At 36.5% G+C, this 16,311-nt stretch overlaps 1 protein-coding gene across 2 annotated transcripts in view; it reads right to left on the reverse strand.

Moving 5' to 3' along the window:
- The window catches only part of prkcbb (protein kinase C, beta b), a 202,621-nt gene that overhangs the window by 80,231 nt on the left and 106,079 nt on the right, over positions 1-16,311 (reverse strand). For both annotated transcript variants that reach the window (XM_073839551.1, XM_073839542.1), the window contains exons 6-8: positions 11,365-11,521; positions 11,077-11,211; positions 7,090-7,186 (exon numbers count right to left, since the gene is read on the reverse strand). In XM_073839551.1, coding sequence (XP_073695652.1) covers positions 7,090-7,186; positions 11,077-11,211; positions 11,365-11,521 — 389 coding nt within the window. The remainder of the gene's footprint in view (positions 1-7,089; positions 7,187-11,076; positions 11,212-11,364; positions 11,522-16,311) is intronic.

Below are 16,311 nucleotides of genomic sequence, written 5' to 3' on the forward strand. Positions count from 1 at the left end.
GAATTCTACACAGAATGCTATATTTTATAGTGATTTGAATTTTAGGAGGAGAAACAGTTAGAAAAACAGCACTGACAAGTAGAAGAGATAACATACTTTTTAAACTACACATCCTCAGCATGATTATAATCACTGTTTCGCTTTAGTAACAATTTCATAATGAATCTATTAGACTGCGGCTGTCATACACTGTCAAATGTGGCCTTACACTGCAAAAAATGCTTTTCTTACTTAGATTTTTTGTCTTGTTTCCAGCCAAAATATTTTACAATTCTTAAATCAAGAAGGATTTTCTAGACAAGTAAAAATTCTTTTCATGTTTTCTGAAAAAACAAGTCAAAATGAAGTGTGCTTTTGCTTGAAATGAGATCTGCCAATGAGATAAGAAAAATAATCTAGTTTTCTGTTTGAAATAAGATATTTTTTCTTACCCCATTGGCAGATTAGTTTGCTTGTTCTAAGCAAAAACTCACTTAATTTTGACTCGAGACATTTTTTTTTACTTGTCTAGAAAATCCTTCTTGATTTAAGAATTTTTAGATATTTTGGCTGGAAGCAATAAAAAAAACTAAGTAAGAAAAGCATTTTTTGCAGTGTACCGATCCCAACAGCACTAGACCAAGCTATGATATAAATGAAATGCTATTGGCTATTTAAAAAAGGGGTGGGAATGCTTGATATGTCCACCCTGTCTTCCCATTTCAGATGAAATTACATCAACACATAGAATAATGCTGTGCATTTCAAAGCACTTCAGTGGACCTTTAAACTTAGTTAATAATAAGTTAATTAAATTAAATTAGTGCATGAGTGCAGCTTTGGCAAAAACACTTTTCTTTTTGAATAATATAAAGGATTCAGATTCAAAAAATAAAAAAGTATGTCATGTCATTGACCCCTGGGCAAGTTGAGTCCATAGAAACATTCGTATCCATATAAAACAGGAGCTGATCCAAAATGAGTGTGAGATAATGAGTCATTTCCCCATCTCTGTTTTCATGCTGAGCCAAATCTGGCTATAGCTCACGACGCAGGAACAAAAGTTGACATGAGGCTACAGCTCTGAGCGTTGCATGATGTGGGCGCTCTGGTCCTACAGCACAGGAACAGGAGTGACCGGCTTTGTGTTACTGAGACGGATCCTGAGGGAGGCCTGCCGGTCAGTCTGTGTGCGTAAGTGTGATGGAGCTGCTGGCAGGTAGCCTGATACAGCGCCGGCCTTAATGAGCTCAATATGAGCACCAACAGGCCAAACCTTCATCTGCCCCCTCTGCCTTTCAGCAGAGACCTGCCCTGACCGCAAAGACCCCATCACGAGGAGCTGACTCGCTAGCCTTTCCTACATCTCCCATCCTGATGCTCTCAAACAGAGCCTAAGCATTTTCCCCTCGCAACCGCTCACTGTCTTGAAGCGTGCTGTGAACGCTGGGTCATTCATTCTCAGCTTGCAACAAATCGAACAACATACATCTGAACAAGACACCAGATGTGATGTTAATCTATGAGAAAACTGCTGGTGGGCTGCCTACAGAGCCAGTGTTTTAAGGCATAACAGACACAAATGCTGCTTCATAAATCCAAAACAACTTCATTATGTTGCCTTCTAAGTTTGAGCTAATGTAATAATAGTAGTAGTAGTAGTAGTAATTATAATAATAATAATAGTACTAGTAGTAATAATAATAATAAATGATGTTTTATTAACAAGGTTCGGGAGGAGCATGATCAGATAATCAACCTGGCCCAGGTGGAGCTCATCAGCCAATCACCTTAACAAGCTCAATTCGTATATAAATACAGCCAGCTCACCTCTGTTCCACGACGGTTTTCTAGCATCCCGCCCCCACCCCAACGCCTCACTCTCCATTTAAGTCATCCCAGTTCGGGATGGGGGGGAGTTCTCTGGTTCGGGCTCCATCCCGAGCTCGGAGCCCTCCCCCTGGACAGCACGCCAAATATGTTTATTAAATTTGCCTTACCACATTATATGAGAGTGCGAACTCATGAATAGATTGACGCAAGTAAAATAAATAGTTCACAAATTGTTGTGATTATTATTATTATTATCATCCATTTATTTTTACGTATCATAAAGATGACAATGATTGTTATTGTTATTATTGATATTTTGCAATGTTTAAAATGTAAGATTACTAAAAACAAGAGTTTTGTTAAAATGTAAAAATGTAAAAAGAGTAATATGTACAAATAAATAAATTGTTACTAATGATAATAATAACTATTATTATTATTACTGTTATTTTGAAAATAGGTGTAAATTTGTTTTTATATTAATATGAAGTAGATAGATAGAAGTGATAGAATTTGTCTATACAGACAGAAGAATATTGCTACTAGGTTTTGAAATGAGTTGTGAAAGTGCAGTTGTGGCCAAAAGTTTTGAGAATTACATAAATATTGGAAATTGGAAAAAGTTGCTGCTTAAGTTTTTATAATAGCAATTTGCATATACTCCAGAATGTTATGAAGAGTGATCAGATGAATTGCATAGTCCTTCTTTGCCATGAAAATGAACTTAATCCCGAAAAAAACTTTCCACTGCATTGTTAAGAAGGCTTCGGGGGCGTCCAAGAAAGTCCAGCAAGCGCCAGGATGGTCTCCTAAAGAGGATTCAGCTGCGGGATCGGAGTGCCACCAGTGCAGAGCTTGCTCAGGAATGGCAGCAGGTGTGAGCGCATCTGCACGCACAGTGAGGCCAAGACTTTTGGAAGATGGCCTGGTGTCAAGACGGGCAGCAAAGAAGCCACTTCTCTCCAAAAAAAACATCAGGGACAGATTGATCTTCTGCAAAAAGTATGGCGAATGGACTGCTGGGGCAAAGTCATATTCTCCGATGAAGCCTCTTTCCGATTGTTTGGGGCATCTGGAAAAAGGCTTGTCCGGAGAAGAAAAGGTGAGCGCTACCATCAGTCCTGTGTCATGCCAACAGTAAAGCATCCTGAGACCATTCATGTGTGGGGTTGCTTCTCATCCAAGGGAGTGGGCTCACTCACAATTTTGCCCAAAAACACAGCCATGAATAAAGAATGGCACCAAAACACCCTCCAACAGCAACTTCTTCCAACAACCCAACAACAGTTTGGTGAAGAACAATGCATTTTCCAGCACGATGGAGCACCGTGCCATAAGGCAAAAGTAATAACTAAGTGGCTCGGGGACCAAAACGTTGACATTTTGGGTCCATGGCCTGGAAACTCCCCAGATCTTAATCCCATTGAGAACTTGTGGTCAATCCTCAAGAGGCGGGTGGACAAACAAAAACCCACTAATTCTGACAAACTCCAAGAAGTGATTATGAAAGAATGGGTTGCTATCAGTCAGGATTTGGCCCAGAAGTTGATTGAGAGCATGCCCAGTCGAATTACAGAGGTCCTGAACAAGAAGGGCCAACACTGCAAATACTGACTCTTTGCATAAATGTCATGTAATTGTCGATAAAAGCCTTTGAAACGTATGAAGTGCTTGTAATTATATTTCAGCACATCACAGAAACAACTGAAACAAAGATCTAAAAGCAGTTTAGCAGCAAACTTTGTGAAAACTAATATTTGTGTCATTCTCAAAACTTTTGGCCACGACTGTAAGTTGTACAATTTTTAATTATGCAATAATAATAATAATAATCATGATAATAATGATAATAATAATAAAAGTAGTAGTAGTAGTAGTAGTAGTAGTAGTAATAATAATAATAACAGATTGACATAAGTAAAATAAAAAGTTAATAAACTATTATTATTATTAGCAATTTATTTTTTACAAAGACGATAATCACTATTACTATGCTATTATTGATATTTTGAAATATTAATATGAAATTATTAAATGTATAAAATTACATAATATAATGTAATATATGTATAAATATGTAATCATATTTTATAATATTATCAAACGTGTCTATATAGACAGTAATAATTTTTATTTATTTATTAGCAATTTATTTTTACATATTGCAAAAATGATAATGACTATAACTGTTATTGATATATTGCAAAGTTTAAATGTGTTTAAAATGTAAAATTATTAAAATAAGAGTTTTGTTAAAATGAAGAAATTGTTCATATGATAATGATGATTAATGAATATTAATGAACTATTATTGTTATCACTATTATTTTGCAATACTGTAATCAAGTTGCTAGAAAAATAAGAATACATTTGTTTTTACATATATTTTTGTATAAAATTAGTCAGAGACAAAAAGAAGAGAAGAGAAGAGAAGAGAAGAGAAGAGAAGAGAAGAGAAGAGAAGAGAAGAGAAGAGAAGAGAAGAGAAGAGAGGAAAAGAAAAGACTTAAAACGATGAGTTAAGAAGTTTTTTCTCCTTGATGTGTGAAATGCCAGCCCACCAGATGAGCTACAGATTGACCATTTCCAACATTTTGCATTATGCATTACACCATGTGTAGGAAAACTGCCAGCTCAGACACACACACACACACACACACACACACACACACACACACACACACACACACACACACACACACACACACACAGAGTCCGGGCAGCGCTTAGCTTCGCATTGGGCTGTTCATAAATAATACCATCATGCACTGGGTCCACAGCTGGGTCTGCTCGCGGGACCATTTGAATTATGCAGAGACTTGCACAGTTCGTGCCCCCTCACACACACACACAAAATGCATCCAACATACGTGCCACACAGATCACATGCACGCACCGATAGTCACAAACCGACTGTCGGGACCATTTTCCCCTATCAACTTGGGAAACATGTCTGAACTACTAACTACTGTATGCTCTCAAAAGAAAGAGGAAACCAGAGGAAAGGGGACTTTAAAATGTGCCCGAATCAATCTGTGGTGAAAAAAGCCCAGGGATCAGGAGCTTCGTGCTGGTAGCTCTCAGTCAGCTCTACTCTGTATTCAAATTGGGATGTGCGGAGCAGAATGAAGGTTGACATGAGTGTGATTACTTTGGGAGGATGCTGGGATTTGCCAATGTGTTATTTATGCCAGATTTGGCAGTGAGTGATATATGCTTCATGCACAAAGACTTCTCTCTCATTCGCTTTACCTGCCCGCATCCAGTTGGGAAAGTCAAAATCAACATGAAATCAAGACTGGCTCTATTTACTTTTTCACAGTTCTGGTCTGATTAGGCATGATTCAAGTGCTTGTTATTCAAATTAAGAAATGTTTGTCCTCCTAATCTATTATCCAAATATTAATAACTTAGTAAAATTTACTTTGCCCTTACTTTTCAAACCCTCCCCGAACCATCTGACTTCATTCTGTTAAGTTAACAATGATTTGCATTTTGACTTTAATCCAATGCAGAAAGGAGAATATTCCACTACACCCAGTACTGTACAAGACTATAAGAAACAAAATAGTACCAGTGATTTAAAAAAACAAACAAACACAAAATAAAATGTACAAACAAAAATGAAAACAAAACACATAACAAAACCAAAACAAACAAGAAAACAACCACACATAGAACAAAAATAAAAAACAAACCAAAAAATAAAACACACACACACACACACACAAAAGCAAGTGAAACACAAAAACAAAAAGAAACTAAAACAAAACAAACAAAACAAAAACACAAAATTTAGTCAAACAATAATTATATAAAAAATCTAAATAAAACAAAACCAACCAAAACAAGCCAAACACAAAACCAAACCAAACAAAAAATGAAATGAAACCAGACAAACATAAAAACACATAAAACCAAAACAAACAAAAAACAACCTTACATTAAAACTAAAATAAAAACAAACCACAAGGCAACAAAAAAACAAAAAATTAAATGAAAGGAAACACAAAAACAAAAAACCTAAACAACAAACAAAAATAAAACACAATGTTAAAAAAACACAAAATTAAATGAACCGCAAAAACAATAAATAAATAAATAAATAAACAAATCAAACACAAAACAAAAATAAAAACAAACTAATACAAAACAAACAACAAAACAAAACACAAAATGACATGAAACAAAAATGAAATATAAACAAAGCAAAATAAAACAAAACCAACAAAATCAAACAAAAATTTAAATGAAACAAAACAAAAATAAAACACATAACAAAACAAACAAAAATAACTATACATAAATAAAAACTAAGCAAAAAAAACCCCAGAATATTGCAAAAACAACACATAAACAAATAAACCAAACACAAAACCAAAATAACAAAAAAAACAACAAAACAAAAACACAAAATGAAGCGAAACAAAAAAGAAATATAAAAAAGCTAAATAAAACCAAACCAAACCAAACAAAAACAACCACACATTAAACAAAATAAAGCAAAGCAAAAAACATTAAATTAAATGGAAAAAACAAACAAACAAAAAACCAAACAAACAAACAAAACAAAAAGGAAATTAAATGAAACAAAACACATAAAACCAAAATAAACTAAAAACAAAAGCAAAGCAAAAAACACTAAATTAAATGGAAAAAACAAACAAACAAAAACAAACAAAACAAAAAGGAAATTAAATGAAACAAAACACATAATAAAACCAAAATAAACTAAAAACAAAAGCAAAGCAAAAAACACTAAATTAAATGGAAAAAAACAAACAAAAACCAACCAACCAAACAAAACAAAAATAAAATGAAATGAAACAAAACACATAATAAAACCAAAATAAACTAAAAACAACCACACATTAAAACAAAACCAAACACAAAATGAAACAAAACACATAATAAAACCAAAACAAACAATAAAAATAAAAAACAAAAAAATAGACAAATAAATGAACCACACTAAACTAAAATAAAAAAGTGAAACAAAACAAACAACATAACGAAAACACAAAATTAACGAAACAAAAACAAAGCAAAATAAAACAAAACTAACTGAACCTAAAACAGAACTAAAAGAGCATTGTTCTCTATTGGCCTAGACTGTGGGCCTTACTCTTATGGGTAGTAAGTAAATAAAAAAATGAAAGTGACTGTGCCAATTCCTACATTTCTAGATTTTTAAGTTGTGGTATTCAAGTACGAAATGTATGTACACATATACTCTGGCACACCCATAAAAGCAGGTGAACACACACATACGCTCACCTCAAACTTCTGCCGGAATTCCTCATTGCCTTCTTCTCCTTCGGCTGGGACAGGGACGTTGAAGTACTCGCCCTCTTCCTGACTGAGCAGCTTAAACCTGCATGTATGTGTATTTGTGTGTGCATGTGTTTGACAGACAGAAAATAAGGGACAGTTAGATGAGTGCAGTATCACATATAGTTCAGCAACAGAGACATTAAATCCTCCTCTGATAATGGCTCCATCTGGCCGCTATAGGAATTGCGCGCTTCCCTGAAACGCCACATTTTGTGAAATTACCTCAGTTCATTTAAACCATTCACACGCTTACAGTTTCCCTCTCAGCAGGGACGACCTTGACTGTGATCATGTGTGAAGAGGAATCCAACCGGTTGGAGTCGCCCCCAAACAGCTTTCAAACGTCTGAGGGACAGCATGATACCCCGTCTCATATTTAGCTCTTCTAACATCTGTGCTTCCAGATAGCAGAAAATCAGCTTCCTGTTTAACGGTGTGGGGTCACCATTGGCGGGACCCGACGAGACGACGCGTTCAAAAAGCAACAGACCTACCACTGGAAGCGCCCCCCTCAGAGAGAGCAGCACGCTGGGTTTCCACCTCCTTTATTGCTACTGATGTGATAGGAGGCCCTGTGTTCATCTTGCCTCTGGTCTGCGCGGGTGTGTGTGTGCATGTGTTGTGTTTATGACTGCAGATGAGTCATGGCTGCAGTGCTCTCCCCCTACACTCCTTTCTTCCACATCTAGACCTACAGAGGCTTTAATGTGTGCGAGCGTCATCCTCATCACATTCACAGAAATAGGAACGAGCAGAAGAATGGAGGTTAGCATGAAATTATATTGGTAATATTATAATATTGTGTTTATATTATATTGTGTTGTGTGCTTACTCTGTTATTTTGTTATTATTTTTTTTGTTTATATTATGTTTTTCATTACACTAGTTTTTTTTTATTAAACTCCAGTCTTCAATGCCACCTTTTCTATTTTCAAAGTTTGTTTTTAAATCAATGAAACACTTATTATCAATGAAATTTTTTTCAGTATTCTTTGATGAATAGAAAGTTCAAAAGAACAGCTTTAAAAGTGCATGTGCATGTCTTAGAGCGCCGATTGTTTCTATAGCAACCGTGACTTCTAACAGCAGCTGCAGTGACGTGCTGACTTTTCTAATCAACTATTGGCTCTTTCACTAAGAAGGCGGGGCTTCGCGGCCATAATGAGCGTTGCATTTTTCCCCATTCAAAACTACACGAGTGACATGTCTTGGGTATTCTATAGTCTTTGGTTGTACTCTCTTTTTTTCCATACTTTCGAATGTTTATATACGTTTATTTTGTGCTGTAACTAGTAATAAAGCAGAGGAGACGATCAAAAGTGCGCTTTATGCTGCCGCTTCTCTTGTACTAAGGCGTTGCAGCGATCTTCACATTAAACAGTGTCAAAACGGCATCTATTGTTTGAATATTGTAATAAAATGGAGACAATTTGAAATCTGAGATTTTTTTTCATCTCAAAAGTAACAAAAAACAAAGCTTATTGGAAATTATTGGATGGGAGGTGCGCTAAAATGTTCCATTCATTAACTGAAAACAGGCTATACTAATCGATTCTTGGGATTTAGGATTCAATATTGTTACATTAAAATGAGAAACAATTAAAATCAAGAAATTTATTCTTTTTACCCAGCCCTATTAATTAGCTCACACTGGCTTTCAAAAGTATTCATCCTAGACTTAATATCATCAAGTTTTGGCACTGAAAAGCCAGTCTTACTCTTGCCAGGATAAAATTGATCTTTAATTATCAATTAATCCAGCGATCAGATGTGAATAGAGCTGAAATGTAATATCAATTTAATATCATCAATATACAATAAAAAATTAAGTGAACAATATTATTTAAAAAAATACAATTATCAATAGTCAACTGATTGACCAGTTATCTAAAAAGTGTAAAAGTTTGAATATAATATAATATAAATACAATATAATAAAAATTAGGGCTGCAAAACGATTAATTGCGATTAATCGCATTCAAAATAAAAGTACATGTATATATTTAAAAAAAAATAGTTTTATGTATATACATTTATACTTGTATATAATTTATATTATATATAAAAATAAATATTTAATATATAAATCTAACACATTTACTTATATATACTTATTAAATATACATATAGTATGTAAACATACATTTTTATTTTTAATGCGATTAATCACGATTAATCATTTTGCAGCCCTAATAAAAATATAATACAGTGATTGCACTGTGATTAGTGTTGCGTGATTAGACAATCATAATTATTTATTTGTTTTACATCCTAACACATAAAAAAACAACAACAAAAACTTCAACAAAGTTGCTCTTTAAGGACACTCTTCTTCTGACATTCAAACTATCCCCTGTTCTCAGACTCTGTCCTTTTGCAAACATGAATGAGTGTCGTGGTGAGACAGAGACAGCTCTGACAATGAGATTGTGATCGTGTGGATCTGTCCTGACTGAAGGTCCACTGGGGAGCCGAAACGTCTCGCCTCTAATCTGACACTCTGTGCTTTTCTGTCAGGTGGCAGGAAGCAGCCATCGCAGTCACAAAGAGGCTTATAACAGCTACAAAACCTCTGAAACACCCCCACAAAACACGTACACGCATCTCATCAAACCATCCGATAAAAGTCACATCTGTTGTGCAAAACACACAGAGAGAGGAGACACCAGCTACAGCAGCCAGTAGGGATGGCTACTGAAATATCAAAACTAAAAATGAGAAACAAAGCATAAATCTAGTCGACCTCACTAATCAATCAATTTTTTTAGTGTATCCATTGTGAACACACCATACTAGTCAATAAATTTATGAACAAAATGAATGCCTCAAGGTGTCTTAAAAGGGTCATGAACTGCTTTTTTATTTTTAATGAAAATTCTGTCATTAATTACTCCTCTTCAGAACACAAATTAAAAATGTTTTTAATGAAATCTGAGAGCTGTTTGACCCTGCATAGACAGAAATGCAACTGACACATTCAAGACCCTGAAAGGTAGTAAGGACATTAACAAAATAGTCCATGTAATATCAGCAGATCAACAGCAACATGATGAAAGAGACAGAAAGAGTTGTTTTTGTTTTCTTTGTGCACAAAATGTATTCTCGTAGCTTCATAAAATTAAGGTTGAACCACTGCTGTCTCTTACTACCCTTACTACTACATTTCAGTTGCACCGCTGTCTATGCAGGGTCAGAAAGCTCTTGGATTTCATCAAAAATACCTTCATTTGTGTTCTGAAGATGAACGAAGGTCTTATGGGTTTGGAACGACCAATTTTTGGGTCAACTGTCTCTTTAATGTTTTTCTAACGTTTTAACAACCTTTACATAATGCTATCCCAAGACTGTAGGAAGTATCTGTTAGGTGGGAAAGAACTACTAGACACTTCAGTCTCTGGATACTTGTACTGACTAGACAAAATAGAGCGAAAGAAAAAAAGATCTAACAACTGACATAGAGAGAGAACATGAAAGAGAGAGCAAAGATTTCCTGTAAAAGTAGATGTGACCTTTCTTATTTAACTCAGTTCTGTCAAATTACCTGCATGTTTAAGCATTCACATGGGGCTCATGCCGATGCAAAAATACACAGATCCTAGCTGACAAGAGACGTGTTTAGAGGTGTTCGAGAAGGGACGCGACTGTGTGTGAGCGGAAAACAGGAGTGGAGAGCTCTTAGATGAAGAGCACTACTGAGGAGGGAGGAAAAACAGACTGAGGACTTCTGAAAGAGCAAGAGTCTTCAAATCCAGGGACGCCTGAACAAGTTAGACGTGTATAGACTGCTGCACATCTGCGAATTCCTGTGATATGCAATGCGGTTTCGCTGACACAAAGCTTTTGATGTTAGTGTGTACACAGTCTATTTGACTATGGGGACTTGCTTATTTCTACTGATGTGTATGTGTGGGTGTCAGCAGGTCTTCTCACCATCCGTCCACTCCTTGCTTCTGAAGCTCCGAGATGCCGAAAGACAGCGAGCCCATAAAGTCGTTCCGGCTGGTCAAGTCCCAGTCCCAGATCTCCACAGACAGCCTGCGGTCCTTGTCAGACTCCTTCAGATTACTTTAAGACACAAAAGCGCAGGAGGGAGGAGGACAGAGATGCGAGAGACAGAGACAAAGAAATCAAACTCAGCTTTTGATTTTGCATTTCTCAGACAAACAAATGATCTTTTACTGATGTCCACGTTCAGACACAGAGCAAGAGCTTCCTTACAATTTGAAGGTCTCGTTCCACGTGGGATTCAGGCAGCACTTGATGGTCTTGGTCTTCTGTTTGCTCTCACTTTTAGGGTCAGGGATGAGTTTTAGTTTGACGTAGGGGTCAGAGAGGCCATTGGGGTCCATGGGCACCAGGTTCTTCGCCTCTTTAACTGTAACACAGATATGCAGACACATCAGGACCTAAGAACCAAGATTTCCCTGCCTTCACTGTTTACAGTGCACAATCAATGCCAAGTGAATCTTTACGTTCAATAAAAATATACTACATCTGTATCAAATTTTTGTTGGAGTTTTGATCAATAAATATCATATATATGACTCTGGAGCACAAAACCAGTCAATCAGTAATTTTTTTAAAATTTAAAATAAATAAGCTTTCCACAGATGTATTGTTTGTTAGGACAGGACAATGTTAGGTGAGATACAACTATTTAAAAATCTAGAATCTGAGGGTGCAAAAAATCTAAATATTGAGAAAATCGCCTTTAAAGTTGTCCAAATTAGGTTCTCAGCCATGTATATTATTAATCAAAAATTAAGTTTTGATATATTTACAGTAGGACATTGACAAAATATCTTAATGGAACATGATCTTTACTTAATATCCTACTAATTATTGGCATAAAAGAAAAATACGAGACTAAATACGAGCTATGTTAAAAAATATCCTGGCTCTTCCAAGCTTTATAATGGCAGTGAACGGGTGATATTCAATAGTGCAATAGAAGCCAATAAACTGTGCCAATCCATCATAAAAAAAAAAAAATGTTTCACACGAAATATTTTACATGAGAGTGACGTTCCATCGGATGACGTAGGACGTAGGTGTAGCATTAGCTCTGGTGAGAATGTTTACAGGAGCACTAATAGAAGCAAAGTATCCTCTTGGCTTATATTGAAATCCTCCAACATTTTTCTTTACAAATCCTCATTTTGTACTTTAAATTCGTGACTGGTGTTTTGTTTTGCTTATCACCTCTCATCGTGGTGTACACTATGCCTACGTCATCTGCTGGAAAGCCACTCTCTCGTGAACATGTGTACGACAGTTAGTGGAAGCTATAGAATACAGTTTATAAAGTTTTAAATAAGGATATTTTTCTTACAAAAAATGCATGCTTCAGAATGCCTTTAACCCCCCAGAGCCATGTGGTGCACTTTTAATGATGGATAGATGCACTTTATTGGCTTCTATTGGACTAATAAATCTCAATACCCATTCACTGACATTATAACGATTAAAAGAGCCAGGACATTTTTTAATATAACTCTGATTGTATTTGTTTGAAAGAAGAAAGTCATATACACCTAGGATGGCTCGAGGGTGAGTAAATCATGGGGTAGTTTAATTTTTGTGTTAACTTACCCTAATATTTTAATAAATACATATACATATTTCAGTTCTCAAGGAATTTAATCATATATTAGGACGTCTAAATATTTTCACTGGAAGATTAAAAAATACTAAATAAAAAGAAAAAAGTTCAGAGTAAGATTTTTACCCCTCAAATGCAATAACTACGGACTCTAGATGTGAGTGAATAGCCGTCAGACGTTTATACTTGCATCTCATGAGCCCTCATGGCCGTGTGGGGCTACGTATGCACACAGACTATCCCAGTAATTGGGGTTGACCTCAGCACTTGACCAGGACAACAATTAATGCAGGAGGCTGCTGTGGCCTTGAGATTTGTGGCTAGTGTAATTTCCATAATGAGTGGTGTGTGAAGGTAGGCTTAGCTGTTCATTAAGACAGCGGTGTACTGCAGCATGGAGACAGGAAGAGAGAGACACGCTTCTGTGCGAACCGTCGTGCTCACAGAGCAGGGTTTATTTCACCAGCTAATAAATGTTACGCACAACATGCTCTCCACACAGAGCAATTAAGAAAGTGGGATCACTGACCATGTAAGAATATTTGCATGAAGATATCAAAAGCTTTGACCTACAAGATACACTCAGTTTTGTGGCTCAGAGATGTGGGGAACTCATAATGTTACCTAGTTGATTAAAAAATACTGATCTCATTTACATAGCAGCGTATAACACAGTTGATCAATTTAACAGACAAAGGTTTAGAAGTCTGTAGGAATATAATTAATGTTTCAGCAAATAATTAAGCAGCACTGCGCCCTCTAGGTGAAAAACGGCACTGCAACTCAATAACAAATGGTCTGGTCCTCAGATGAGATCCAGAGCTGACTGGATCCATTAAAGGGACAGTTCACTCAAAAATGAAACAATTCTTTCATCATTTATTGACAAAAAAGATTTTGAAGAGAAGCTGTATAGAAGTCCATGGCTACCGGCAACTGTTTGGTTTGAACATTCTCCAAAATATCTGCTTTTGTGTTCAACACAAGAAAAAAACCTCATACAGATTTGGAACACCTTGAGAAAGAGTAAATAATGACAGAATTTTCATTTTTGAATGAACTGGCCCTTTAAAGGCGAGATTTAAGTTTTCATTCACAAAAAAGAAGCTGCATAACAAGCTCACCCAGTTTGCCTCCCTAACATTTATCAAGCTCCAAGTGCTCCGGTGGTCAAATAGAGTGCGAGTGTGAGAAAGATGAGGTGGAAAGGACCTTTTAAAGGCAGAGCGGCCGCCCCATTTCCATCCAGGTATTGGTCAATTCATTAGCTTTAAGTGACAGGCCTTTGAAATGCGCGACAGGAAGTGGCCCCATTCATCTTACTGTACGCTCAGCAGATCTGCGGCACCGTCGCGTGACATTAAATTATAAAGGACAGCGTGATGGATTAAAAATGTCTTTTGCGCTCAGGGCTGTCTGCGCCTCGCTTCTTTACATGGTGCAGCTCAGCTCATTAGCCGCTAGCGGGCTAAAGGCTGTTAGTTAATTCTAAGGGAAAATGGGAGCTGAGGCTCGCGGGGTGAAATGGCCCAGGATGGAGCTTGAAAAGAGGGACGCATGGCTGAATATAGAGCAGTGTGTTGAGGCTAATGTCACATATGCACACCCGCTGCTGCACAGATCCAGGCCTACTGCCCTCCAGAAAGCATTAAAGTGATAGTTCACACAATTAAAATTCTGTATTCGCCCTCATGTCGTTCTAAAACAGTATGACTTTCTTTCTTCTGTGGAACACAAAAGAAGATATTTAGAAGAATGCCTTTTTTGTCCACACAGTGAAAGCCAATGGGGTTCAATGTTATTGAAACAAAAAATACAGGTTTATACAGGTTTGGAACAACATGAGAGTAAGTAAATAAAGACAGAATTTTCATGTTTGGTTGAACTATCCCTTTAACTGCTCTCTGATCAATTTTCTCTTGGTTTGTCTTCCAGAAATCTCATTTAATTGAGCTCATCTTCTGCTCTGAAAGTAAGACTAAGTGGAACTAAGTGGAAATTTAATCCAAGTGCAAATTTCTCATGGATATAATAATTTTATATCATAGATGTAAGTGGAAATTTATCATGGAATTAATTCAATAAACTGTTTGAAAAACTATTATTATATAAAATGTGAAGGGTTTACAAAGGGTCAAGTTAAAGGGATATATCACACAAAAATTCTTTCATCATATATCATATCAAACCTGTTTTTTTTTTCTAATTTTGAACACAAATGGAGAATATTGAGTTACACAACAGCTCTGTGTGATGAACAGACATTTACAGCTAAACAGATAGTTCACCCAAAAATGAAAATTCTGTCATTATTTACTCACCCTGATGTCTTTTCAAAGCAGTAGGACCTTTGTTCATCTTCAGAACACAAATTTAGATATTTTTTATGAAATATGAGTGCTTTCTGACAATGCATAGACAGCAACGCAACTGACATATTCAAGGCCCAGAAAGGTAGTAAGGACATTGTTAAAATAATCCATGTAACATCAGTGGTTCAACCGTAATTTTACAAAGCTACAAGAATGTTTTGTGAACAAAGAAAACAAAAATAACAACTTTATTCAACAATTCTACTCTTCGGTGTTAGATGAACGAAGGTCTCATGGGTTTGGAACGACAGGAGGGTGAGTAATTAATGACAGAATTTTCATTTTTGGGTGAACTATATCTTTAAAGGAACCGTATGTAGGATTGTGGCCAAAACTGGTACTGCAATCACTTTCAAAATACTGTAGAACGGTGTATCCCCTCCATCTCCCCCCTGAATCAAGGTTGCCAGCTAAGCTGCAGGATCCAGCAGGAACCTAGGCTGCTACAAGGAGCATCCAATGGCAAGTGACGAGTCCTACACAGTATTTTTTTTTCTTCTGTTGCTTCACAAGAGATGTTTTGCGAAGTAATTATGTATAGCAAAAATTTACTAATGGCGATTAGCCAAATATTTCGCAAAGATGTACTGTAACACCGTGTCTACACCGGACGCGAGTGGCGCGACGCGACAAAATGCAATAGAACCTATTATGCTGTCTACACTGGATGCGGCGCGACACGGCAAATCCCCGACAGTAATCTGCTGCCGCGTTCTATTTATGACGTGCTCACACAAAGTTTAAATGATTTGCAACGGTCGCTTTGTCGAGTCCAGTGTAGACACGGTGTAATACCACATTTCAGTCGGAACATAGATTGTTTTCATACCCTGCTAGTGGTGCGATATAAAGCTTTTTATGAACGCATTTAGCACGGGCGACCGTGGAAAATCCACTGTGTACGGAAGCAAAGTTAGCCAAACATAGATGAATCTTACCTGTTCAGGAGAAAATCAGCAACGTTGGCGTCTCTCTTCAAATTCTTCTCCGTTTTCATCCGTCTCCATCTTTCAAAGGCATCTCCTATACAAATCCTTGTTTTATTTCGGACTTTGTCACGACGTATTTCGGATTCATAACGAGGTCTTTTAGGTTTCGTAACGGTATACATGTTTTGTCCGACACATTCAAAGCTGCAGCTGTAACTAGAGCAGAGCTGGCAACCCGGATGACAAAACTCTACTGACTTCG

Source organism: Garra rufa, chromosome 1 (assembly GCF_049309525.1).
Source record: "Garra rufa chromosome 1, GarRuf1.0, whole genome shotgun sequence".
Lineage (NCBI taxonomy): Eukaryota > Metazoa > Chordata > Actinopteri > Cypriniformes > Cyprinidae > Garra > Garra rufa.